The sequence below is a fragment of the Ziziphus jujuba genome, chromosome 2 (genome assembly GCF_031755915.1).
Source record: "Ziziphus jujuba cultivar Dongzao chromosome 2, ASM3175591v1".
Taxonomy (NCBI): Eukaryota; Viridiplantae; Streptophyta; class Magnoliopsida; order Rosales; family Rhamnaceae; genus Ziziphus; species Ziziphus jujuba.
The window spans coordinates 4877841-4899765 of record NC_083380.1 but is presented as its reverse complement, the minus strand read 5'-3'; the positions used below and the strand labels follow the sequence as shown (position 1 = coordinate 4899765).

Below are 21925 nucleotides of genomic sequence, written 5' to 3'. Positions count from 1 at the left end.
CTATTTGAGAAATCTTAATAGGGTATATTCAATCTAAAGTTTGGAAGATTTTAAAAGTATTTAAAAGTTTGAAAGTATTCGATTTAGATTTTAAAAGAATTTATACAAATCCAATAATATTCAATTTAGATTTTAATGGATTTTATAAAAATTTATTAAAATTTAGGTGTATTCAATTAAAATTTTGTAGAATTCTTTTGAAATCTAATGGTATTCAAAAAGCCATTGATTTTAAAAAATGATGGATTTTAATGGATTTGAAAGGATTTTAACAGAAAAATTATGAAAAAAATTATCAATATAAAATCTAATCTTAATCTTAAAGATTTCGTTGGATTCTTATAAACTCTTTATGAAATCTATGGAATTCCATTATAACCCATCAAATCCTTTAAAATTTATAACTCATTTTAAATCCACTAAACTCTAAATTGAATACCCCTGTTAGGTTTTTTTATGATTGAATGGTATATTATATTGCATCATATTATATGGATATTAGTTTGACCTTTATAATCCAGAAAATAAAAAAATTAAAAAAAAAAAAAACTTATGATAAAAAATATAATCGATCTTGATATATTATATTTTAAATTATGTATCATATAATGGAAGGATGTCAACAAAGGAGCTTGGGATTTGGGTCGCTTTGTTTATTTTTTTGCCATCGATGGTCGGCCTTTTTATTTGTATTTCTTCTCTTGGAACGGCTGGTAAAATTTTTCTTTATCCTTTTTTCCATTGAGATGTTGACAAAATCTTCAAACTAATAAATAAAAAGTAGATAGCGACGTACCACCACTCTAGATTCAAGTTTTGATGGGCGACAACTCTCAACTTAAATCCAGAAACCTCAACACTACTGTAAGAATATTTTAAACTAAATAGCAAATTTATATTCAGGAGCAACGTCAAACTCTTATTTCCAAAAAACAACCGACTTTTCCACAAAATAAAAATTTAAAAGATCAATTTAATAAAACTATATTATCCTTTTGTACATGCTAATATGCCCGAGAATTTTTACGTCTGTTGCAGAGTTCGGACACAATTTCGACATATGGAAATGATGGTAGAAGAATAAAGAAAACATGGCCAAAAACTAGTAGTAAAACTTCATAAACACATTCCATTTCAAAATCCACCATGGGAACAATCACAACTACAAATATAATACATACTATGTTTTTTTGTATACAATTGAATGAATAAATTTATATCATCTTATATAATCATGGAAGAAGGGCACAAGGAATGAACTCAAATCATCATTTAGATGCCTTCTGAACCTGTGTTTTGGTTTGGCTAGCCATTGCAGACATTACACGTAAACGACTAGCGATCTCTGTGAAGGATGGCCTAGCCAAAGGATTAGGCGCCCAACACTGCTCCATCAGCCTTCTCCATTCAGGATCACAGTAACTTGGTATTGTTGGTCTTAATGTATTATTCACAATACCTCCTGCATACATAGTAAAATCTTCAATGTCTACCCAGGCAAAGAAGTTACAGATCCCATTTTTTCATCCCTGTTATCTCTGTGTGTGTGTGTGTTCATGCACGTGAGAGAGAGTTCTAATATTCTCTCTTAATTCATGTCAAATGACATAAATATAACTTTTTTTGTATAACGCTTTATGAAATGATGCAATCCATTGGAGTTCAGCATGCACAGCATAATGGAGACAAAGCCAGTTTCCAAATGGGTAACGATAACTGAAATGCAAGTGCAATGAATAAAAATGTAAAGGAAAGGGCAAAGAAAGCAGACCTATAATTGCACCGTAATGCATGTTGGCATATGGCTCCTCACCGGTGAGAATCTCCCATAAAACAATGCCAAAAGAGAATACATCAACCTGTGATCAATGAATATTCAAAATTGGAGAAGAAGAAGAAACAAAACAACAAATAAGGAACAACTTTCCCCTGCTTAACTAGGAAACTTTTTGAATTAGTATATTGGGGAAACCTGTAAAAATTCACCATCATGCCGTTCATGGATTCTCTCTAGAAATCACTCACCCTCAAATGATGAATTCCTTTTTATACTATTCTAAACTAAGATTTCATCCAGTGGCATTTTACCTTTTCAGAGACCTTGTTGCTGCTGCCATTTAGCAACTCCGGTGCCATCCATGGTAAAGTTCCCCGAACACCACCAGAAACCAGGGTATTTCGCTTGATTTTTGAAAGGCCAAAATCACCTACCTAAAACAGAATAAATGCTATTAATATTCATGCCAAGTACGCGTATCAATGTTTTCCCCAACAAAAAAAAAAAACGATACCTTGCAAATTGGACGTAGTGGATCTTTTAAGTTCACAAGCAGGTTGTCACACTTCAAGTCAAAATGCACAATATTCTTTGAGTGCAAATATTCCATTCCAAATGCTGCATCCATAGCAATTATGAGCCGCTTGCGACGATCAAGATACCTGAAAACAATGACCATGTTTAGAAGGAAATGGGAAACATGGCAAATGGAAACAAAAACAGTTCCAATTTGAAAATAATAAGATGCTGCGAAATGGTACATTACAACCTTAATTTTTAAGCTGCATCAGTATCCAAAAATCTGAAATATCCATAAATTTTTTCCTCTCAAAAGTATGATGTACTTAAAGTTTGTCTAATGCATCTTTAATCGCTTGAGGAAAAAAAATGAGTAAAGAACTGCATTAGTGTACAAGTACCTGTCTTTGCGAAGTAAAACATGCCTGAGAGAACCATCAACCATGTATTCAGTTACAGTAGCTAATGTCCCTCCCGGTCCATCTTGCACTACACCATAAAATGCTACCACATTTGGATGGTGAAGCTTTGAGAGTATGTCAGCTTCCCGCCAGAACTCTACAGTCTGAGAATAGCAGCAAGTATTATGGCAATAATGCATTGGAGACTAAACTACTAATGTGCTACAGATGCAATGAAGTTTTGACTTTTGAGACCATATGTGTGTTAATGTGTTTGGCCGACGCATCATCAAATAAAAAATAATTGTGAACTAATGTAGGTGGTGAAGGACAGATACCAATCTCTCTTGCTCTGATGATCTACCAGTAAAGCAACTCTTCTTTATTCTCTTAATTGCAACATCTGTTCCCCTCCATTTTCCATGATACACAGTCCCAAAGGTACCCGAACCCAGCTCCTTCAGCTCTTCAAGATCATCATTCCTAATGGCCTACAATATGCAACAAGAAGGAATGATCAAACATCAAAAAACTCTAATAATCCTTCACTACAGTAGCAAAAAATCACCCAGACTGACTTAAAGATATATGAAACTGAAACAACTAATTACTTAATACTTATATATTTCAATACCGGGCATCCAAGAATAGAGTTTACATTATATGGGGCTTAACTGCAGTCTCAGTTAACTGATTATCAATACTTATAATATATATATACCGTATTAAAAAATTTACATCAGAACCTTGATCAAGCATTAAGGGGGGGGATTTATAATGGCATCATTGCACAAATAAGCATCAAACCTGCAAGGTACTGATGTCAATTATATCTCCCAGGGAAGGATCAAGAGGAGGTAGACCAGCAGACCTGGTTTCAAACTTCCCATCCTATATCAAATATTAGAATATTGTCAGCATAGAAGCATCCAAGGTGAGAAAAATTTGTTTTCATTGGAAGAGTACCTCATAGTCTGATTCTGGCATTCTTCGATTTTCCATCATAGCACCAAACTGCACACTTTCAGTGTCCATTGCATGGGGATGATCTGAACATGGAACAATACTTTCTGCTGCAGTCTGGGAATTTACATGGTCCATCAGAGCTCTATCTGCTGTTAAAGGTGCATGCTGATATGCTATATGATCTTCTTCTTCAACTCTTCCATGCACATTTGAATATCCAGGATGATCCTGGTCCATTAGAGAAACATCATTTTGATTATATCCTTCTTGTGCCAAATTCCGAAAATATGACCAACGTTTAGGTTCGTGATTTTCCACGTTCAAACTCAAGCCAGCCCCATCATTGTGCAGCAAACCAACACCAGGGGAATCTTCAGAAAGTACAGCTTTGGAGAATATGTCAGAAAGGAAATCACGGGGAAACCTATCTTCAATATAAACTTGCGTTGATGTGGATATACCAATTGAGGGTGCATCCTGAGAAGCACGTTTAGCCAAGTTCTCAGACCTTGGAAATGGTTGTCCATCACCCATGGTGTCATCACTACTGGGATCCTTAGCAACGACCTCACTTAAATGATGTCTTGTAAGATCAGATGTAGGATCTTCTTGGTGCTCAACAGAAGTTTTCTGATTTACATCTGCATGTTCTGGGATTTCATCAACTGGGAGCTTCTCATGGGAATCTTTTGAGCGTATTGTTTCTTGGTCAGACCTATCCTCTTTCACAGCATCTTTACTATCCATAGGATTTGGAAATGCATGCTTTGAATCAACATCACTGTCTTGCAAGAGCTCCGAATTCTGAGTAACAGAATCAGCAAATTCTTTGTACTTCTGAAGTTTGGCAAGTCCACCATCAACAATATGAGTATCCACATATAATGGCTTTGTCATTGAGGGTTGTTCAGTTGGGGGAGCCAGGTTCCCATCTTCATATGTTTTGTCAACTCCTTCTGCTATTGGATCCTGCCGGGAAATATCAGCACGTGAATGAGATACAAGATATTCAGAAGCATGTGAGTCGTCCGATTTTGATAATCGATTAAGCAACTCTCCCTGATTAAGCATTTCTGCCTGCTCCCTGGGAATTCTTTCTGAATAATAAACTCTTTGAGGAAGCACAGGTTGTTCAAAGTAACTTAAATCCATTGCATTAGACTCAGATCCAGCATAGCCAGTAGCAAATGCAGTACTAGATGTAGAATAATGATCATCCTCACTAGATTTAGGAACCTGCAACAGGTGCACAGAATCGTTTGATGCAGAAACCTTTTCAGGCTCCTGGTACTTTACCTCATTTTTTGACAACAAATGCAGACCACCCTCAGAAGCAGTGACTGCAACTGATGCCTCTTCAACAGGAGAATAATCCATTAATTTACTCTCGTATGGCTGTGAAAGGACAGCATATGCATTCCCTGACATGCAAACATTTTCATTGGTACCGTCTTGCTGCACTGAACCATCAGATTTCAGTTTCACCTGTTTTACTGGCATGTGCACGTTCTCAACCCTTGATCCACCAAATTTTTGCCCTTCTGTTGAGCCTCCTTGTTGATCCCTTACCACAGGAACAGGCATTGAACCAGGAACTAAAGGCGAGTGAATAGAAGTAATGCGGGCATCAGGTAGCTGGTATGGCATATTTTCTCCATAATGCATCATATTGCCATGATAAAAAGGAGGATTATTTTCATATGCACTTGAGGAACCAGGTAGGACAGGCTCTGGAGAATGACTGGTTGATGATGAAACAATATTTCCAGGAAAAGGTACACTGCTAACCCCCACTGAGTCTACTGCAGCTCTACTTGTCTCTTTCTCAATACTCTGTCTATCTAGATCTTCTAAATTATTGGCTGATGAGCTTGCAAAACCATGCAAAGTCGAGGATTTTCTTGACCCAAGGTCCATTCCATTAACAGCAACTACATACTGAGCCTCAGAATCACCATCCATGCTGCCCAGACTAAACTGAGTTTCATCCAAATCACTCATAGAAAATAAAAAGATCCTTAGCTTTTGCGATCCCTCTCCATTGCCTAAATCCGTGCATTCCTCCATCATATTCTGCAGATCCTCATCAGAAGATACCGAAACCAAGGCATCGAGATCCTCTCCGGGGAGCTGATACTTAATTACTTGAGTTTGGTTATAAATCGATAAACTTCTCTGGGTAAGCTCCTGCCAGGAAACATCCTTTCTAATTCGGACAATCCGTGTTTCACCTCCAACATACCTCAGCTTTCCATCACTTGGCCGGGGTAAAATTTTACCCCCAAAGCTGCAAAGAACTTTCATCTTCATTGATGAGCTATCAGAGGCTCCAGAAGAGGTATAGCCATGAAGAATTCCTCGACTACTCTCATAGCCTGATGAAGTTCGTGGTACCGATTGAACTGAAGAATAGTTAATTCTGCCTCCATGAGAAGATGAGTTTTTATTCTCAAAGTGTTCTGGACCTTTTTGTGATATGCTGTGCATTGAAACTTCCGACCCTCTTTCAGACTCTGCATGGCTGATACCTAAAATGCCTTTTAATTCCAAATAGCCTGGTGCATAACTGGGATCACCCATAGTGTTGGGAAGCAAAGGCTTCCTAGGATTCACCCGATCACGCATAAATTCAAAAGCAAATTCCTCACCTGTTTGTATGGAGTAATTAAGTACAGGTCTAACTTCTGAAATATTAGGGTCAGGGGGTCTGGTATTAGCATGCATATTGCTAAGAGGATCACCCACAAATGACTGGGATGGGGGCTGTAGCTCCTCATATCCATGTTCAATGGAATTACGTGGAAGCTGCTTATTTGTTCTTGATTGATCCATCATACCATGGTTCAGATCCCTTTAATGTCTCTTAAGTTCTTAACCCAATTGAGATTAACGCCAAAAAGAAACTGCCTTGAAAAACCCATCTAAAAACAGATTAAATTACCAGCATCCTTTGAAACCTTGCCTATTCTTTGCCCTGTATAAAAGTCGAACTTCCTCGGACAAAACCTGAAAGGAGAAGCAAACTTCAATAAGTTTACAATCTAATTTTGAGCCACAAGAATGATACCACCTCGGCATATACCTTAAGGATTTAGTTTTCTACTTAATATATATGTAGTCAGTAATTAACGTCCACACCTTCATTACATTTATCCACTTTCCAGCTACTTTAAGAATAAATCAAAACTTAAAAATCGCTGCAACATCAAATTGAAAAAAATTTACACTCTTTTCCTTCAATAAATAACAAAAATACATAGTTTTACAAATTATTCTTGACCACATGATAAACCATACACCGATCCAATCCAATCATTGCATAAAGCTCAGTTTCCACTTTCTATACAATTTTACGAAGCAGATCACACAAATGCACACAAAAAAATATTTATGTCGAAAAAACAAAAAAAATTACTTGAACCCTAGCTCCACACCACGATACAAAACATGGATCAAAATAAACAAAATCCGATAACAGAAACCTTGAAGATCAACATTTAGATTAAAAAATAATAATAATAATAATAATAAACAAACAAAAATCAAATAGAGTACCTAAATAAAAGATCAATGCTTTGTTTTTATTGAAGAACACTCTTTGTGTGTTGGACTCACGAGGGTTTGAGTGAAGTAGCAAACAGAACCACCATCAAAAAGAAAGAAAGAAAGAAGAATAAGCAAATAGTAATCTGAAAGCAGCTCAAAAAATAAACAAAGCTTCAAAATTTTCCCTCACTTTCTCTTCTTTTCCGTCATTTTTGTTTTTCAAAATTTTTCTAAAGACAATGAAATGACGGCAAATGCATACTTGATTTTTTTTTTATTTTTTTTTCTCTCGTTTTCTTTTTTACATTTTTGTTTTGTTTTTTTTTTTTTGTTTTGTTTTGTTTGTTCTTTTTCTACCCCAGCGACTGCGCCAAAATTATATTCTCTCCCACACCTATCCGCTCGTAGTCAAACGGGTAAAGCCAAATTTTTTGCTTCCCAGATTACCCTTTTCTTCTTTAACTTTCTACGAAAATACCATGATCAGCATTGGTTGACTAAATAGTTGCTGCTTAGCATGAAAGGGAAGTTATCGTGAGGGAGTCCTCATGGAGCTTGATATGTTCTCTTTAATAATTAAATCAGGAAAATTTTATTTTTATTCAAATACTTCAATTAACACATATATTACTACATTAACAGTTTTAATTTTTTTTCCCATTTAAAACTATATATATATATATATATAAATATAATGTTATGGGCATGAGCATATCCTAAATTGACTCAGTGCCCCAACTTGATAACCAAATTATATGATTGCCTTTCCCATGTGTCATTGAATTCCAATGCATTATCTTGGATCATGTATCATGCACCTAAAATTAAATGGGATTTTTATATTTTGCTTTTGTAGATTGTAAAGCTGTGCACAATTAATGATTTTTAACTTCAAATCTAAGCAAAGAGAGTAATAGAAAATATGGGTTATATGGGGAATCCAATCAGAAAACAAGTTTTTTATATGGTAGTTGAATTTAATTTGGGATCTAACTTTATAGTTTGAAGTTTTAAAAGACCAAATTAAGAAAATGTAAAAGATCTTGCTAATTAAAAGCATTGTTTTTTATAATTATTTAATCACTTATGTGATTAATGTAAACAGAGAAGCTATTAGATTTGCGTATGGACGGTCAAGGTCGCTTTCTTATTCAATTTGTAAAATTCAATTTTGGTATGGTCGGCCTATTATTTTTCCCTTTTGTTTTTCTTTTTAGAGTTCATAATACTTTATTTTTTTCTTCTTTTTCCATTGAGATATTGACAAAATATTCAAACTTTAATAGACCAAAAAAATAAAATAAAATAAAACAAGATAAAATACATCACTTTTGTAGACTTTGCTTTTCTTATGTAAACATATAAATGTATATAAGAAGGGATTTACGTTGGCAGATCCTTCTCAAGGAAAACAACGAAGACACTTTTTTATTTTTTATTTTTTAATTTTTTTTTTCCCTCTCTCCCCAGGCAACTTATACAAAACCAAGAGAAGCCAAAATAATAATAATAATAAATAAATAAATAAGTTATTTTGTTTCTTAGCTTGGATGCAAACCTTGCCCTATTTGATGTCAATGTTTTTCTATATGGAAGGGAAGGTGACAGAGTTGGTATGGCATATAAATCAGAGATAGATGTGGTTAACAAATGATTTTAACATGTCTTCAGAAAAATATTACCAGTTCGCTAACCATATTAACTTTTTTATTGTCCAAAAAAACAAAAAAAGAAAAAAAAAGAAAAAAAGGTATAACTTTTTGCAAATCGAGTTGAAAAAGGTTTACGTTTTTGCAAACAGGAAATATTTGAAGGAAACCAAATAAATTTATGCGTATAATTTTTTCCTTTGGTTATTAATATGAAGAAGGTAGATATATATATATATATATATATGAGATTTAAATAAAGCAACTGTAGCTTGCAGAAATCTCTGTTTACTATGAATTTGATGCTATTATAATTTATAATTTTGAAGAAGAAAAGAGATCCATAATATCACAATGTGAGTATGCTATTAATCTGGATAGAATTTCATTGAATTCCAACTTGATTTTAGATCATATACCATACCATGCACCTATAAACTAGGCGGGATCTTTATATCTTTCTTCATATATTTTAAAGCTTTTCTTTATGGATTGCAAAACTATGCACATTTAATGTTTTTTTTTTTTTTTCTCAGAATAATAGAAAACACAGGGTCATAGGGGGAATCCAATCACAGAACAAGTTTTTATATTGATAATTGCCAATTAATAACCAACATTTTTGTGTATTACCCAATGAGATCACGTTAACAGAGAAGCTGTAAAATAATCACAAATATAAATTATAATCCTCTGAACACCATCCACAGTAAGTAATAATATTATTGAATGGTTTCATTTATCTATTTATAAATAAATTGGTAATCATTGTACGGAGCTATTGATTTCATGGTGTTAATCACCATTGGTAGTATTTTTCACTATTTATTGGAGTTACATATATGGACTATCAAGAAAATAAAATAAAAAAAATGGAAAGCGATTATTTTTTTGAGCAAGAAAATAAAATTTAAATATAGAAACAAAAATGCCAATTATATTGCCATGTATTTCACAACTTAATTAAGAACTTTCTTCTTATTAAAAAGCAAAAAGAACTTTTTGCTCGATTAAGAACTTTTCGCTTGATTAAGAACTTTTTGCTTAATTAAGAACTGCTTACAATTTAATAAAGAACCTTTTTTTTTTTTTTTTTTTGATCGAAAGAAAAGTGCATTTTGAAATAACAGTGCTCTAAACGTTTCACGTGGCCTCTAAGGTATGTGTTTCTGTTTTTATTATTACTATTATTACTATTATTATTATTATTATTACTATTACTATTATTATTATTTGGAATTTAGAGCATTTAGTATGGATTGATGCTTTTTATAGAGTTCGATGTTTATGGAAATCTTTGATTTCTCTACAATGTGAGTGTTATTAAGGGTAAGTATTGGTACGTGCTATTTTTGTTTGTTTTAGCTGTTCATTGCAGTGTTCTAAAAGGTATAAGGTGTCACAAACGATAAAGTCAAATTTTAAACATTAGAAGTCTAGACATGTTTAGGCTTTCACAATTATATTATTATTTTAATTATTATAAGGTTACTAAATAAACCAAATAATTCATATTTTAAATGTCAAAATATATAGAAGTCTATATTACTTTTGTATATGCAATAGATATGGATTAGCATGTAATTGATCATAATAGATTTATGGAAATTCATGCTTTTCAAGTTTCCAACAACAATTAGTTTCACATATATATTACAAACCTACAAATATCTAATAATTTCTAAATTAATATATATTTTAGCTATTACCATAATATAACCCTTGTCTAATTCTTTATCGGACTCCAATTAAGTATCTATATCTTCATCCAACTTATCTTCCGTGCCATTCGATACAAAATCATTTTTCTCTGGTTTTCTAATTTCAACTTGAGCATTTTTTTATTTTATTTCATTTTTTTCTTTTTTTTTTGGGTTAAATTTTCTCTCTAATTCCTTAATCCTTATACATTATATTTTAATTTTTTTTGTTTAAGAAAAAAAAAACTTAATCTTAAAAAAGTTTCTATTTTTTAATCCTTATACATTATATTTTAATTTTTTTAATTGATTTTTAATATTTTTTAAAAAATAATCTTAAAAAAAAAATTTGAACAAAAAAGGCTCGCCCATTTTAGCGCCTAGGCACGCATTAGACGGTCAAAATAGCATTGACATCTTTTTTTATAAATTTTGCTACTATGCAAGACGTTATCTAAAAACATCACATCTAGACTAGACGTTATCTAAAAGCATCACACCTAGGCGATGCTTTTTCTCGCCTTTTAGAACACTGCTCCATTCAGAATTTAAAGGCGGTAAAAATTCTATGTACTACAAACTTGCAAGAACAATTTCTTTATTGGAGTCCAACATTTCTTGAAGTTGGATGAAATTGGAATTCCACTAGTTTCTTTTGCTTTGTCCTTTCACATTGTTCGTGATTATGTTGGGTCTCGAATCACATTGTTGAGTCAATTCGAGAGCTTCTAAAATAGAAGATAAGCAACTTTGAGATCCTTTTTATGTTGTTTTTCTAATTGAGATTAAACAAAGAAGATTAACTAAGTAATTGTTTTGATTGTCCTGATAAAAGAGCTGCTAAATGTGCCTGCTGATTGGTCAAATGGACATGTGAATTTGATGAAGAATTCTATGAACAACAGGCCTTCCTTACACAATTTGTTGTTGACAATGCAACAAATCTCCAAGAGACTCATAGCATGATTTTGGAAAGAATCTGTAGTGAGATGAATCGGTTGAAGTTCTAAATTGGGTAAGTATTAAAAATGGCTTGCATATAAAATCTCTAGCATATATTCAGTTAATATATAGGTGATTTTCATTCACATGTCCTTTTTTAATTGCATTGATATGCACGATTCACCATTTCAACTTCCAAAAATATATACTAGTTATATATTCTAAGATGTGGGAGATTGAGAATTTCAAATATTCTTGCCATGGATACGTATATCCCATTTTTTCCTTGGTTTCGTACTATGCTTTTGGTATATCCCATCCATAGGATTATTTAAGGCACTTCCTGACACTCGGGTAAGGTATAAACTTGATTGGCGTCCTCCTTTATACGGAGTTTTCTACAACAAAACTAATGATTATAAGGTTATACAAATATTTTCTCTACCAAATGAGTGGAGATGGATCAAATTCAAGGTGCCAAATGCTTGTCATCCTAAATTGTCATTCTCAATACGGGGGGACAAGTTTCAATGGTGTTTTCTACCATCCTGCAGAAGATGATAATGATCAGATGATCATCAGCTTCAGTTTTTCCGATGAAACATTTGGAAAAATAAGTATACCCTCTGGTTTGATTACATTCACTTTAAATAGCTGGTTAACTACTGAGTCACTCTATGAATCGCTTGCAGTAATTGTTCATTGCAACATTGCAGGAGTATGTATGGATGTATGGGTGCTTAAGGAAGTATCAGAAAGTGGAATTGGATCATGGAATATAGTACTGCTACAAATAATAGAAAGGGATCTTTTGTCATGCTTCGGACACGATGGAAAAGTAATTATGAATGGGTGGGGGAGAGGTCTAGGCAAATTAGGCAAGCTTGGACTTTGGGATACTGAGAAGCAGAAATTTGTGGCACATGACATCAATGATGGTGTTCGTAGTTGTTTTACTTATTCAGAAAGCCTAGTGCTGCTGAGAGAGTGCGTCTGGGAGAGGATATAAAGAAAATAAAAAGCAAAAAACATTGCTTGCAGCAGTGTTATTCTGTGTACTTTAGGAATTTATTTTGGATTTTATTGATTGTTTTTCTCGTCTCCTTATTTTCTCATGAATTGTTTTTGTTGATTGCTTGAAATGTCAGGTAAGGTGATGATGAGAGGATGTTGTATCATAAGCTTCAGTTTTTGTGACGAAGCATTTAGAAAACTAGGTATACTTTGCTTGTGTGACAGATTAAAAAATCTCCTTATTTATGGAACCTTTCATCTGAGTCTTTTAAGGAAACTTCCTGATCATCATCTTGATTACCAACCGGATAAACTTTTTGGACCCAATAAACTTGATTGGGATCCTTGTTTTATACGGAGTTGGTTTCGACTAAAAAACTAATGATTATAACTAATGATTATAAGTTTTTACAACTATTTTACAAAAATACTAACGAACCTATAGCTGCTCCAGAGAATCAAGTTTAATGTTTTGAGTACTAATGAATGGAAATGGATCAAGTTCAAGATTCCAAACACTTGTCATACTAAATTGTCATTTCAAAACATAGGGGACTAGTTTGTATGGTGGTTTCTACTGTATTGCTTGGGAAGGTTATGAGTGGATGATCATTTGCTTGCTGTTATTGTGATTAAACATTTGGAAAAATAAGTCTACCACCATCTGGTTTGATTAACAATAGTCATAGCTGGATGCGTACTTGATCACTCAACAAAGAGCTTGCACGTTGTTCAGTCCTGTATGGTTGGAGTAGGGACAGATGTATGGGAGCTGAAGAAATTATTGTAGGCTGGAATTGGGTAATGGATTTAGCAATTTCACATTGACACGAAATATTTAAATGGATCTTTATTAACCTTTGGACTCGACAGAAAAGTAATTATTAAGAGAAAGAGATAGGGGCGATTTCTGTGCACTTAAAATTATCTTGGTTTTTATTATAATTATTATCTATTAATATTACTACAACACTTTTGATGTGAAATGCGAAGCTGTATAGTTAGAATATAGCTTTTGGTACGTCTAGCTTTTGTTGGTTGTTTTACTTGTTTCTTTATTTTCTCATCAATTAGATTATAACGATGATTAAATATATATATAGAATTTTGATCTTAGGGACTTAGTTCCTCTCTTGTTTAAACAAGTCGCACCAGTAATCTTCACTAATTGATATGATATTGTGTTCCGTTTATTTACTACTAATAAAATGTGATGCACTTGGTATACCAAACCATGAATTCTAGTGCATGTTCTTAGATCATACACCACGCACCTAAAATTAAATGGGATTTTTATATTTTGCTTTTGTATATACGGTACTTTTATTTTACATTTAAGGGTTTCAACATTCAAATCTAAGCAAAAAGAGTAATAGAAAACATAGGGTTATATGAGGAATCCGATCCTACAACAAGTTTGATATAGACTGTTGCTAATTAATTACAATTCTTTTTTATGTATTTTCTAATGAGATCATGCGAACATGGAAGCTCTAAAAAAATCGCTAATATAAATTATAATCCTCTAAATACCATCCACAATACTACCTATAGCTTCAAAAATAAGAGAAGCTAAATTTTCATCTCCAGCAGTGATCACAGTACTTGCTGGCTTTATTTCTATGAAAGCCCTACCAGGTTCATGGACATTTACTAAAGAAACGTTTTCACGGTCACAATCACTCATACCTTGTTCTACCGTTGCCTTAATCCCCATTCTTGATAGTGCAGTCAGAAGGCTTTCCACATCAAGCGAACCCCAGTGTACCAGTGGCCTTTTTAACCTAGTCTCTTTGTTTCCAGATAGCAACCGGTGTTTGCCATGATATAGAGAAAGCTCCCCGTTTAACCTTGTGACACTAATGTTTTCTTGTTTCAACTTCTTGAAATGGAACTGTGAAGCCAAGTCCATGGCAATATCTACTTCTGAGCTCTCCTTCAATCTTGGTATATGTAATGTTTCATTCTCGGAGTAGCATAACAGTGAGAATGAATTTGCTTTTGAGAAACTGATCTGCTTCAATTCCTCAGGGAACTATATTGAATCAAAGAAACTAGAGCTTTTTAGAAAGATTGTTAAGAATGGAACAAATATGTACAATAAAGAAGAATGGCATTACCAGAACAAATTTGGCTTGTAATGTCTCCAACAATGGTTGAACATTTTGCAACCTAAAACGTTAAGATTTTGTCATTTAAACTTGTAAAAAAGTTGAATAAGAGAGATAGGCAATTGATAACATCAACTATAGAAAATAACGACATAAGGTATGTTAGAAAAAGACATTAAAAATATCCATACATATATATATAGAGAGAGAAAACAAATCCTACTTTATTCCGGAGAGAAACGAGCATTGAAGAACCTTCATTGCCATGGGCTTGAAAGGCAATAGTGCCAGCTCTGCATCAACTCCATTCTGTTTATCAAATTAGAATATCAACATGTGCAACATAGTTTCAATCCAGAGAAGAGTGAAGATGCTAACATGAAGTATTTAGACATGCAAGCATGTGACAAAAAGGTCAAAGCAAATGTTCGCAGGTTGACAGAATACATTAACACCTCTAGCAGAAGCAGAGAGTTCTGATCCCCACACCATCGTTGAAGCAAGTGAACAGCAGAACCAAGCCGCAAACTCCAGTGAGGAGAAAATACTATGCATGGCTCCTGCCAATTCATTCTATTCACATGATGTCAATCTCGCAGGGAGAAAATGGATAAAGAATCACATAAGGGTTGATGATAAAAGCTAAAATGAGTTTTATGTGGTGTCTATATGAGCCTTGCCTAGTTATCTTCATGCTCATGCATATATATTTCTTTTTATCAGTTTGACTCAAAAAATAAAGAAGGGATAATGACAGACTCACAATAGTTCAGACGAATGAACTGCTGGAAATACATGAAGCTTTTTGTCTTTCACGAGCTTTACATGGTCAAACAATGGTTCACCAGAAAAGAGCTTCAACAGAATCAAAACCAACTAAAAAAGTAAGTTCAATGCCTAAAGTATTATACACTATGAAGTATGTCAGAGCTGGTGAATGCAAGAATATATACTTTTTCTTGTCGCTGTTTGCATAGCCATTCAGGTATGATATTTGTGAAAGCCAATAACTCCTCAGCTACAGAAGAAATTATATATATGGGAATCTAAAACATAGAAAAATACTTCAAAAGGTTAGAAATTAACGTAAACCTTTCTTATGTAAAGCAAGAACGATAGTATCTACCTTCATATTTGAAGAATCTAGTGCATCTGATATTTGTTCCAACAGCTGCAGAACAATTCCAAGTCGATTAATGGGAATAAGGACTGAACCACCACTTTTAACAGAATCAACAACACATGAGCATAGAAAGGCTAGTTTCTCCCTTTCCTCTAAATTATCTTCAGCTAACAAAGATCTGGTAAATTCCTCACAGTTATTGGAGTTGTTTCTACACGCATTAATCATATAACCACAGAAAAAAGTTTCACCTAAACATTTAGAGAATATCTAAAAAAATGTCATATATTGAAGGGAAAAAAATGTAAATTACAATAACCACTAGGAAGAATCAAGCTAAAATCATATCGAATGAAAATAAAAATACCTGGGAGGTGACAAATCATTAATACTCTGAACAGAGAAATCATTGTCAAGGTTTTCTGTTGCATCCAAGGATGAGAAATCTGAAAATAGTATCAATTCATTCCCTTTAAGTGAACAGTAGTCAAAATCCATTGCGTGACCAGATACAAAGATGGAGCTTGAAATAAATCCAATATCTCCTTTTGTACAATTTATCGTCCAATTGCATCCGCCTATTTCCAAACCCGAGCTGAATGCCTTTATGACCAATGTTCCATTGTAGCAGGTTGCCTCTGCGTATTTAAGTGCTTGAACCTTCTGAATGCAATCCTTCACATCAACTGCACTGAGAAGTACCCTTTATTAAATCCTCCAGCTGAATATGGTTGCATCAAAATTCGCCATATTTTGACCCCAAAAAAATAAAAATAAATAACAATAACTTGGGGAAAAAAAAAAAAAAAAAAACATTAATTACCTGTACAAGGGCATCCATCCGCCCAGTTCTCCCCCATCTTTGCCTAAAATTCTCTCTCTCAATGCAGAAGGAAGAAGTTCAAGGTCTTTCCACTTCATCCATTGAGGAAAATCAGACTCTTCAGCTCCATAAATCTGTCTCAATTCCATATGCATTGAGACAAGCTCCTCCATCATAAGTTGCCCAACTCTTGCAGTTGCTTCAGTTGCATAAATCTGATCCATGAAAGAACCAAAAGTTAGGAAAATTAATACATTTTGTTGGACCCCGGAGATAGCTAAAAGAAAACAAAAGCAACAACATTTTAGAATACCTTAGCAGAAAAACCCTTCATTCGAGTAAGAAATGGCAGTCCTAGCATACCCATTGGGCTTGAGATCAACACAACATCAATGAAAGCGGCATTCCACAAGTGCAAGTTCTTAACCGTTTTATACCAAGGCTCTGCGTAAATTAAATCATTGGCAATCAGGGGTTTTTCATTTTCTTCTCCCTTTTGGCAATCTGATCCTAGACAAGAGGGAGTTTCTTCATCCAATGAAGAACTAAAACAAGTAGGAACAGGAGAGAAGATTCTAAGAGCTGAAAGGTCCAATGGGAAATCAAACAAAATCCTAAATCCGCAAGTTTCTAGCATGTGACATGGTGGGTAATGGAAACCACCACCTTTGCCCAAACATGTCTGCCAAAAAAAAAAAATAATAAATGAATCCAATGAAGCAGTGGCACACAAAATAAAAACGCATAAGCAGAAACATGTAGTTTTATCATATAAATATGTAACCAGAGAGAAAGTGACTCACAAACTTCATTGGAAATTAGAGCTCAGGGCAAGAACTTCTCAACAGAGACTACGAAGATTCTGTAAATAACAAATCGTGAAAAATATAAATATATACCAAAGAGCTGAAGTTCAAGTAGAGTACCACAAAATCACTCTAAACTATAAAGATTAAATATAAAAAGGCAAAACCTTTATCTAGCCATAAAAGAAAATTCTTCTATCTCATTCGATTCAACGGAGATGTTTTTATTATCTTTTCGTTAAAAGCAAAAAGCAACAAAATTTAGTCTTATTTTTCAATTTTCCATAATCAATACAGTAGCAACAAGAAAATAAACAAATAAAAAAAACCTCACTATTGAAAAAAGTGGTTAGGAATGTCAACGGGACGAGACGGGGCCGGTTTTTAAAATTCCGTCCCCGTCCCCGTAGGGAATTTTCCATTCCATCCCAGCGGTTTTCTCCGTTTCTTTAGAAGTGGGGCGGGGACAGGGATTTCCCAATCAAGGAGGGGGCGGGGCGGTTTTCCCCACTTTTTTTCTTTTTTTTTTTTTTTTTATAATTGATGTAACTTTTTTTTTGAGAAATATATATATATATATATATTTGTAACCGTATATATATATATATATATATTATAAATTCTCTAGTACTTGATACTGGTTAGCATACTAATAGGATGTTGTTGGACTTTAATTAAAGATATTGCATGAGAGTCTCATTGTATATACTATATATATATATATATAAACATATTTCCAGCGACAAGTTCTATCATAAGCTAGTTTTGGAGGCCCAAACAACTGTATAAGATCTACCATCTTTTAAGCTTAAAAAATCATGATTAGCACAAATCCAAATGTTTGATTACAAATTAAGTTTTAATCATATAAATAAATGATATATGGCTGCTAAGTGAACTGTAGAATGAGAATCCTAATTTATGTCATTGCTTTTCCTTATTCAACAGATCTATATGTACAAAGTGGACCAAATGGGGAAGTTTTTGATAGAGCTTTGATCTTTACTAAGCATCTTACATGTAAAATTATGACATCTAGTTGTTTTGTTCCTTTTCTTTTATGTTCTTTCCCTTTCACGTCCCACCTTATTCTTTAGGGGTTACGTTGCCCAAAAGGCAAAAAGAAAGCAATTGTTTGTTCAAGGAATATAATTTGCTCATAAAGCAGGATTATTTTCGCAATTTGCAACTATCCTTTACTGCATCTTCTATATCCCAAAGACTAAAATGTACATAGGAAAAGCGTCAGAGTATCTAATACAATCTTTTGTCGCTCATATTTACCTATTTTTAACAAAGATACTCAAGTTGAAATAGTTCCTAAAAGAGCCCTTATGTTCCTTATTTTATCCAACCTTCCAAGCTACAATTACTAATATCGCAGTAATCAAAGGATGAATATACACATCCCTTATTTCAACCATCCTCTTATTACTCAAGGCTTTACAAGATCTAATGGCTAGATGAAACAAGAATCCTTTATTAACTAATTCCTTTTGCGGTCAAAACCCCAAACCAGCAGAAATGTGTTTAAAACAAATAAAAATAAAATTAAAAAACACATCACAAAGCACAAGAACAGATCAAACAGAGCCCGGCCCCTTCATTAACTAATTCCTTTTGTTGTCAAAGCCGCAAACCAGCAGAAATGTGTTAAAAAAATTTTAAAAAAAATAAAAAATCACAAAGGCACAAGAACAGGTCAAACGGAGCCCGACCCCTTTATTAACTGATTCATTTTGCTGTCAAAGCCCCAAAGCAGCAGAAATGAAGGTGAGGGGTGGCCGTTTTACCTGTTGAGAGGGGTGAAGCCTAAGTTTGTGGCTGGCCGTTTGTGAGGGCTGTGAAGTGAAGGTGATGGTCGGCAAGGACCTTGCTTGGTGGCGGCAGCTTGGCGGTGAGGCTTGGTGCGGCAGCAGCTGTTTGTGAAGGTGATGTTGGGCAGAGAAGTTGAGGGCCGTTAGTGAGTGTTAGGGAGGGCTGTTAGTGAGTGTTAGGGCTTGTAACTGTAAGAAGAAAATACGGGATGGGTGGGATGTGGCCGGTTTACATAAAGGAAATTAAAAAAATAAAATATATATATATATATATATATAGGTTTTATAAGGAGTGGTCACGTAGAAAGCTAGAATTTTAATTTTTAAACTAATGGTACTTCTATTCTAACACTACAAGTCTCAGCAAGCTATGTAGGTTTTATAAGGAGTGGTCATGTAGTTAATTCTGTTATTCACCGTTGGTATTATTCCATTTTTTTTTTTTAAATTTGTCGTTTTATAATGGTGGGTAGTAAACTAGTAATATTTGATTGGAGAGCTATAAGAGTGTCAAAAACAAAATTTGTAAGAACAATTATTCACGCATGTTTTTGAGAAATAAAATTAGTGTTTTCAGTTACAATAAAATGCTGACTATTCTTGTAAATATTTGTACATATACATAACGATAGACTTTGTTTAATATGCTAGAAAGAGGGTTAATGCATTCTCACTTTCACCACTAAAATGGTCATGTAAATAGTTTAAGACTACCATCAGAATAAAAAGTATTCCGACTCTTACAGTTTGAGATTCCCATCAGACTAAAGCGTTTTTCAATATCATCTGCTTTCTTCCTCCTCAAGGAATCTTGTAACCTTGTGTGAAAGAATTTAATTCTTAGTATGCTGTATTGTGGCAAAGCTTTGATTCCCCCACGACTGCCTTTCTCAATGACGAAATCTACAAAGCTCATTTCATCAAGAAGCCTGAGTAACTTTTCTTCAGGTTTTTGCATACTTTATTTTAGTGATGAAGATATTAATAGTGTGGTTTTTTATGACAAGTGTCTGTTGGTAAGCTGGAAGGTCTACAAACAACAACAGTAGAATTGCAATGCTAGATTCATTGGGAAATCTTAGTTCATTAGATGAGCTAACATTTTTATCAGTAGATTATGTTCCAATATACAAAGAAAATTGAAGATTAACTCTGATGGTAATCTCAGAGTGCACAGTTGGAAAAATCAAGGAGGTTGATGGTATGTTTCTTGGCAGGCCTTTACGGGTCAGAGCTGTGTATGATCGCAATTTGGGTAGGAAATGCTCTCTGTCTTCCATGACATAAGATGGAAAATCCTACTGATTGGACTAAAGGGTGTGAACAAAAATCCAACCTCTCTTGCAGCAAAGACAAGTCTGAATTCCTTAAACTTGTCAATGTTGAGTTCTTTGGCAATGATTTCGGCGTCTTTAACGACTACCATTTTAGCCAGTGTGAGGAGTCATGCTTGAGTCTGTGTAAGTACTATATGGATAGCGAAACCCTTGAGTGCCACCCAAAGATGTCCCTGCTTAATGAATACAGAAGGTAAAGCTATTCCAGAGACATATATTTGAGGCTGCGTAAAACCACCTCCTTCCATATGAAAAATACCTTGAAGAATCTAGATTAAACTGCTCATACCAAGACATTCAAGAGCTGGACATACATGTGAACGAGTCTGTGAAACTTATTTTGTGGATTATCTATGGAGTGGGAGGATTTGAGATCATGTGTTTTCTTTTTGTGTGCTACTTGTTGACTAGAAACCAGCAAAACTTGGTTCATCAAAACAACCGAGACTACCCTTTGGTGCCAACTGGATTTCGAAGATTTAACTTTGTTAAGGTTAAGAAGGCAACACAGGGTTCCACTAAAGAGATTGGAAGAGATTCTGGAGGAATTGTTTATAAATGTGTACTAATCTGATGCTTAGGTTGCAGCAATCAGCAACTTCATGATAAAGCTAACCAAGCAGAAGCTGAATTTCTAGCAGAATTTGACACCACTGGGAGGCTAAATCATATGACCTCGATAGAGATGCAGGGGTACTGTGCACAGGAAAAGCACAGGCTTTTGGTTTACAAGTATATGAAGCATGGTTCCTTGAAACAATTTCTATCCAATCCTAATGTGCTTGACTGGAAGAAGAGGTTTGAAATTGCTGTGGGAACTGCCAAAGGCCTTGCTCACTTGCGTTAGGAATGCTTGGAATGAGTTTTACACTGCAATGTAAAGCCTCCAAACATATTTCTTTAATTACAAACCAAAGGTAGCAGATTTTGAGTTGTCTAAGCTGCTTAAGAGAGGAGAGCTTAACAATTCAAGATTCTTAAGGATTAGAGGAACAAGAGGCTCACATGGCTCCGGAGTGGGTTTTCAGCCAACCTATTACATTAAAGGTGGATGTCTACAGCTATGGGTTAATCAGTTGTGTGAGGAAGAATATCAAAAGCATTATGGATCCATCTAAGGAGGGAGAATATGATATGAAAAAGATGGAGATGCTTTTGGAAGTAGCTCTTAAATGCGTCAAGGAAGAGAAAAATGCAAGGCCTACCATGAGCCAAGTAGTTGAAATGCTTAGAGATTATGAACAAAAGCCTGCAGGCTACAAAGGATTAGGATGCTCTCATGCTCTCTTTATGTACCAGGAAAAAAGCATGCATGTTTTGCTTCCTATTTTGCTATATTTCTTTCCTCTGTGGTAATTGTGTTTTTTGATTCTTCATTTTGTAAATCTAGTTAG

At 34.2% G+C, this 21925-nt stretch overlaps 2 protein-coding genes and 1 pseudogene across 8 annotated transcripts; 1 reads left to right on the top strand and 2 right to left on the bottom strand.

Moving 5' to 3' along the window:
* Positions 1–1103: 1103 nt before the first annotated feature.
* LOC107417907 (uncharacterized) lies at positions 1104–7574 on the bottom strand. Its single transcript, XM_016026556.4, has 9 exons — positions 7219–7574; positions 3664–6669; positions 3505–3588; positions 3036–3188; positions 2698–2861; positions 2292–2439; positions 2089–2211; positions 1772–1859; positions 1104–1462 (listed from the first exon to the last, which is right to left on the bottom strand). The coding sequence occupies exons 2-9, from the start codon at positions 6496–6498 to the stop codon at positions 1269–1271; spliced, it is 3789 nt and encodes a 1262-aa protein (XP_015882042.3). The 5' UTR covers positions 6499–6669; positions 7219–7574; the 3' UTR covers positions 1104–1268.
* Positions 7575–13884: 6310 nt separating this feature from the next.
* LOC107417886 (uncharacterized) lies at positions 13885–19393 on the bottom strand. 7 transcript variants are annotated; one of them, XM_025073841.3, is made up of 12 exons: positions 19171–19393; positions 17375–17433; positions 16885–17253; positions 16572–16786; positions 16116–16439; positions 15752–15959; positions 15579–15671; positions 15389–15480; positions 15081–15198; positions 14849–14934; positions 14635–14686; positions 13885–14549 (listed from the first exon to the last, which is right to left on the bottom strand). In XM_025073841.3, exons 2-12 carry the CDS (start codon positions 17381–17383, stop codon positions 14040–14042), a joined length of 2076 nt encoding a protein of 691 aa, XP_024929609.2. In that variant the 5' UTR covers positions 17384–17433; positions 19171–19393; the 3' UTR covers positions 13885–14039. The 7 variants fall into 7 exon arrangements, with proteins under 7 accessions (XP_024929609.2, XP_024929610.2, XP_024929611.2 ...); XM_025073842.3 differs by having other exon boundaries at positions 15752–15926; positions 19171–19392; XM_025073843.3 differs by having other exon boundaries at positions 16885–17015; positions 19171–19392.
* Positions 19394–19597: 204 nt separating this feature from the next.
* LOC125422309 (G-type lectin S-receptor-like serine/threonine-protein kinase At5g24080) lies at positions 19598–21903 on the top strand (annotated as a pseudogene).
* The last annotated feature ends 22 nt before the right edge of the window (positions 21904–21925 follow it).